Below are 5,876 nucleotides of genomic sequence, written 5' to 3' on the forward strand. Positions count from 1 at the left end.
CCCTTCAGCAGATCAACACCCCCCACTCAGTCTGTTGTCATCTGCAAACTTGCTGAGGGAGCACCAGATCCCTTCTTCCAGATCATTGATAAAGATCTTAAACAAGACTGGCCCCAAACCTGAGCCCTGGGGTCACCACTCGTGACTGGCCACCAACTGGCTTTGGCTCCTTTCACCACAGCTCTCTGGGCTCGGCCACCCAGCCAGTTTTTAACCCGGTGCAGAGTCCACCCGTCCGTGCCGTGAGCCACCAGCTTCTCCAGCAGCATGCTGCCACTGGGAGCTGGATCCAAAGTGCTCTCTGCTCCCAGCCTTGTTAAACACACGGGACACACGAGAGGAGGTGCCCAGGCCTTTGTGGGTCCACGTGGCAGCCCCGTGTCCCAGGAAAATGGAAGCAGTCAGACACAGCCCCAGGGTGGGACCGTATCCATGGCTGATCTCAGCCCCGGGGTGAGGAGGAGTGAAGAGCTCTGTGCTGTGGAGTTGCTACACAGCTACTGAAAATGAGAGGGCAACCAAGGAGAGCAACCACTCGGCTCATGCCCCGGCGTGGGGGAAAGGCTGCGGTGACCTCCTGGGGCATTAGACACCAAAGGAGCCTGAGGAGAGCGTGCTGTCAAACCAGGGATCTGCTTGAATGGGGCACGGGTCCCTGCTTGGCTGAGGGACTGACCAGTAGGACCAGGAGCAGGGCATGAGCATCCCACCCCTCAGGTGGTCTCTGCCAAAACCTGCCAGCGTGGTGCCCAGTCAAGGCTCATGTCCCTTCTCTTGGTCTCAAACATAGACAAGGACAAACTCTGTCAGACAAGGGGCCTCATCCTGCCCCTGGAGTGAATTTATTGCCACCTTCAGTAAGAACAGAATGGGGCCTGACACACAAACAAGGTGTGAGCAAGGGGACTAAAGCCAAGGAGACAAGCCAGGAACCTGCACTCCTGGCCCGGTCCCTTCATCAGGAGACATCCTCCTCCCTGCAGAGGCAGCAGAGCCAAACCTAAGCTGGTGAGCTGTGTCTTCACACCACTGCCTCCACACACCCCAGCTACGAGAGGCAGCCCCAGCCCTGGAGAGCTTGGGCCTCAGTGCCAATGCTCTCTCAGATCTAACACCTCTATCTGGACGAGCTCAGTCCCAGCAGAGTCAGCAGCTTTGCCAGGAGAAGAGAGAATAGATTTTGTGCCTTATTTCTTGGCCTTCTTGCCCTTGCCTTTGCCCTTCTTTGTCGTTGTCTTCTTCTTCTTTGGCTTGAAGAGGCGCCGAACCAAGTAGCCTCTCCAGAAGGCCTGGATGCAAGTGGCAGCGAGGCTCCTGGTGTGGAACTCCTCCAAGGCCTCCTCCTCCTTCTTCTGACGTATCCTACGCTCCTCCTCAATCTGGGAATACTCCTGGAGAAGCACAGCACGTTTCTCCATCAGCAGGGACAGCTGGGCCTTCTCCTCAGTGTAGGCAGCATGAACCTCTTCATACTCAGCCTGGCAAGACAGCAGATACCAAGCACAGCAGTTTGAGGACATTCAGCAGCTCAGGTCGGGCTGAGCCTGAGCTCACAGCTTGGCTGGGGAGCCGTGTAGATGTGTGCCACTGAAGCCCAGCTACTGAGCTGGTGGGAGCATGAACGAGCTGGGTCACGTCAGCCTGGAGAAGGCCCGGCCAGGCAGCTATAGTGGTGTCACTGCACCGCCAGGCTCAGCAGCAGTTTGTGCTTTTCCTAATGCCTCTGAGGCAGCCACATGGAGGTGGAACGTTAGAACCACAGAATCCCAGAATTGTTTGGGTGGGAAAAGACCTTTAAGAGCATCAAGTCCAACCATTAACCTAACTCTGCCAAGTCTATTGCTAACCTGTGTCCTTCAGCACTGCATCTCCACGGCTTGGAAACCCCTCCAGGGGTGGGGACTCCACCACTGCTCTGGACAGCCTGGCACAGCCCTGGACAACCCTCCAGGGCAAGAAATTGTTCCTCAGGGCCAACCTCAACCTCCCCTGGGGCAACTTGAGGCCCTTTCCTCTTCTCCTATTCACTTGTTCCTTGGGAGCAGAGCCCAACCCCCCCCTGGCTCCAGGCTCCTGTCAGGAGCTGTGCAGAGCCAGAAGATCTCCCCTGAGCTTCTTTTGCTCCAGGCTCAGCACCCCCAGCTCCCTCAGCTGCTCCTCCCCACACTTGGGCTCTAGACCCTTCCCCAGCAGCTTCATTGCCATTTTTTGAACCATGCTCCAGCCCCTCAAGGTCCTTCTTGGAGGGAGGGGCCCAAAACTGAACCCAGGATTCAAGGGGCAGCCTCCCCAGTGCTGAGCCCAGTTCAGGATCCCTGCCCTAGTCCTGCTGGCCACATTACTGCTGATAGAATCCAGCATGCTGGTGGCCTTCTTGGCCAGCTGGGCACACGCTGCCTCATCTTCAGCTGGCTCTCAGCCAACATTCCCAGACCCTTTTTTGCTGGGCAATTTCCAGTCACTCTTCCTCCAGCCTGGAGCATTGCAGGGTGTTGTTGTGAGCCAAGGGCAGGACTCAGCCCTTGGCTTTATTGAACCCATCGGCCTCAGCCCATGGCTCCAGCCTGTCCAGACCCCTCTGTAGAGCCTCCTACCCTCCAGCAGATCAACACTCCCACCCAACTTGATGTCATCCACCAACTTATAGAGGGTGCCTCAATCCCTTTGTCCAGGTCATTGATAAAAACACTAAAGAGAAGAGGCCCCAGTACTGAGCCCTGGGGACACACTTTAGCTCCATTCCCCACTACACTTTGGGCCCAGCCACCCAGCCAGTGTTTTACCCAGCAGAGTCTCTGCCTGCCTAAGCCATGGGCAGCCAGGTTCTCCAGGGGAATGCTGCAGGAGACTGCCAAAGGCTTTACTGAAGTCCAGGTAGGCACATCCACAGCCTTTCCCTCATCCACATCCACTCACCCCGTTAGGGGAACCATCAGCATGGATGTGTGTCTGCAGGACACAGTTCTCCAGCCACCAGCAGGCTGGGAGCCAAACTGTCATGTTGTTAAACATCTCCACAAACAGGGCAAGAGCAGGAGAGCAACCAGGGTCTTCCCAGGGCTGAGGTTGGGGGGTGCTGGTGCAACTCTCAGCTTGGTGTGGGTAAGATGGATGCCCCAGCAGCAATCTGCAGCACCTTGGGCTTCTTGGCACATCTCTCAAGGGGGCCAGCAGAAGCAGGAGCATGGTTGGGACCCCAAGTAGGGCCAACAGGATTGAGGATTGAAGGAAAAGTGAAAACTCTGTGCCCAAGCATCAGGTGGGTGTGTCTGACAACGTGGCAGCACATCTGCCCCCAGATACTGTGGGATTTAGTGGTGGGTGTAATTTTTTCTAAAGTCAGAGCAGCAGAGAACTCCTGGACACACAGGCAGGACAAAGATACCCTTCCTTCTAAAGCCTAAACTCCTTCCACCTCACTTCCACAGCCTCCTGTGTCACAGCCACGTGGCCTTTGGGACGGGAAGCTCCCTGAACAGATCACCTCCTGGGACAGCAAAGCACTTCAGAGCAGCTACCTGTTTTTCTGCCATGTCTGTGTCGTATTTCTGGATCCAGTTCACAATTTCCATCTCCACTCTGCTCTTCCTCTGCAAGATAAAACCAAGACAGGTACCTGAAGCCAGGGAAAAAGGAGCCTGAGTGAGGCAAGTGTAGCTCTGAGCCCAGCATTATTGTATAACACCTCCTCCTTGTGGCAACCTTCCTTCTCCTGACACCTAGTTTGTCCTGGTTTGGGGGTTCCCATGGGACATTCTCTGAAGCCAAAAGGGCCTTTACTTGGTTTACCCCGTGGAGCTGAGAGATTGAAACACATCTGGAAGGTGCATTCTGCAGTAGGAAATGAGTGTGGCTGATGGAATGAGGCAAGTCATCCTTAAACTGGGGCAACTACCCTAAAATTGAAGCAGTAGAGAACTGCTAAACATGAAAGGGGGACAGGAAGTACTCAAAAGATGGGGCCTTTTAAAATGAAGAGATATTTCTAGCTGTAAAGCAGTTTAACAGGGGCTGTACTGCAGCATAACCAGGTACAGGCAGTTTACCCCAAGCTGCTGTGAAATCATCAAGAGAAAGATCAGCTGGAGCTTGTCACAAGTACCACACCATTTCCTGTGTGACACTGACCCAGGATGTCCCAAGGGCTCTCAGGCCCTCAGGAGGTCAGATCTCAGCTACTTAGGACCACAAGTACAATCCTGAGCCATGCCAGACTACGGGACGTGCTCAGGAGTGGGCAAGGAGAAAATTTCCTTCCTGACAGGGTTGCCCAGGGCTGTGCCAGGCTGCCCAGGGCAGTGGTGGAGTCCCCACCCCTGGAGGGGTTTCCAAGCCGTGGAGATGTGGTGTGAGGGACACGGGGCAGCGGGGACCTGGCAGTGCTGAGGGATGGTTGGACTGGGTGACCTTAAAGGCGTTTTCCAACTGAAACAATCCTGTGATGCTATGATTAGAAGGAGCAAATCCTGCAGCCTCAGCAGAACCTGCCTGCTAAAGCCACTCCATTAAAGGAGCCACAAACAGGTAGATTTTGTGTTTTACACCGTGGCTTTAACTGGCATTTGACACTTTGTCCAAGCCCAGCCCCACTGCCACTTTGCCCTGCGTTGTCCAACATGAGAGTGAGCAGTGCCCCAGGACCAGTGTGTGTGCTCCTGCCTGCTGGAGGCCTGTGCCTGTCTAGAGGAAAGACCTGCTAGGAGCAAAATGAGGGGAAAAAGCTCTTTTTTCCAGTTCTAGATTCTCCATGCCCTGCATCCCCAGCCCGTTCTGCTCCGGGCAGAGCTGCTGACACAGGGGCTTGCCCCTGCCCCTGCCACTCCTGTTTGGCCCTGCTCAGAACAGTGAGAAATCCCACTTCCCCCTCCCTCAGCTCTGCCCAGCTCCTTGGCTGGTGTCTCCAGCACAGCCGCAGGCAGAGCAGGAGCTGCTCAGCTCCCAGGATTGGCTGCGCCCAGCCGTGAGCTCTACAATCAGCTCTGAATGATGGCTTTGTATAAAGCCAAGAGGATGGTTGCTCTGCTCCCCCTGCACCCAACCCCTCCTCTGACAGAGGCCTGGCCCAGCTCCCAGAGCTCTGCAGCTCTGCACCCTGAGCAGACCATAACCTCTGTTGCAGCTCCAGACAAAGGCGTTTCCCAGGCTCAGGCAGCAGGCAGGAGGAGGATCCATGAGCAGGCTCCTTCCCTGCTGGTGCTGCAGAGCTGCTTTCCCCTGGAGTCAGCAGAGCAGGAGGACAGAGCAGGTAGAGGCTGACAAACAGCATGTGCATCCTGCCAGGAACTAGCAGGGACCGAGTAATGACTCTCAGCACCCAGCAGCCAGACCTGACAGCTCTACAGAAGGTTTTAAATCTCCTTTTACTGGAGCTTTCCCCCCGTGTACCTTTTGGAGAGCCAGCTCTGCTGCTCGGTGCTCCAGCACCAGTGAGCTGAGTTGTGCCTCCAGCTGCTGAAGGTCCTGCTGCAGCCTGGCACACCTGGCCTGGGACGCCTCCAGCTTCTCTTCCTGCTGCTTCTCTCCTTCCTGCTTGATCTGCTGGATGTCAGCCTTGGAGTCTTTGGTCACATCTTGCATACTGGTTTTGAGGTCTTTGATCATTTTGTCCTTCTTGTGAATCTAGATCCAGAGAGCAAGAGAAAGAAATACCAGTGAGAAATGCCAGTGGGGCATAAGGTAGGCAGGAGAAGGAAGGCACCCATGCAAATGTGGAGGAAGTCCCAGAGTCCCAGCATGGTGGGGTTGGGAGGGACCTCTGGAGATCATCTCATCCAACCCCCTGCTCCAGCAGCTCACCCACAGCAGGGTGCCCAGGGTCACAGCCAGGAGGGTTTGGGATCTCTCCAGAGCAGGAGACTCCACAGCCTCTCTGGGCA

At 55.6% G+C, this 5,876-nt stretch overlaps 1 protein-coding gene across 1 annotated transcript in view; it reads right to left on the minus strand.

The window, feature by feature from the left end:
* Positions 1-1,187: 1,187 nt before the first annotated feature.
* The window catches only part of IQCD (IQ motif containing D), a 6,637-nt gene continuing 1,948 nt past the window's right edge, over positions 1,188-5,876 (minus strand). Inside the window, exons 2-4 of the mRNA XM_008945637.1 lie at positions 5,386-5,619; positions 3,519-3,590; positions 1,188-1,478 (exon numbers count right to left, since the gene is read on the minus strand). Coding sequence (XP_008943885.1) covers positions 1,188-1,478; positions 3,519-3,590; positions 5,386-5,619 — 597 coding nt within the window. The remainder of the gene's footprint in view (positions 1,479-3,518; positions 3,591-5,385; positions 5,620-5,876) is intronic.

Source organism: Merops nubicus, unplaced genomic scaffold, assembly GCF_000691845.1.
Source record: "Merops nubicus isolate BGI_N331 unplaced genomic scaffold, ASM69184v1 scaffold18778, whole genome shotgun sequence".
NCBI lineage: Eukaryota > Metazoa > Chordata > Aves > Coraciiformes > Meropidae > Merops > Merops nubicus.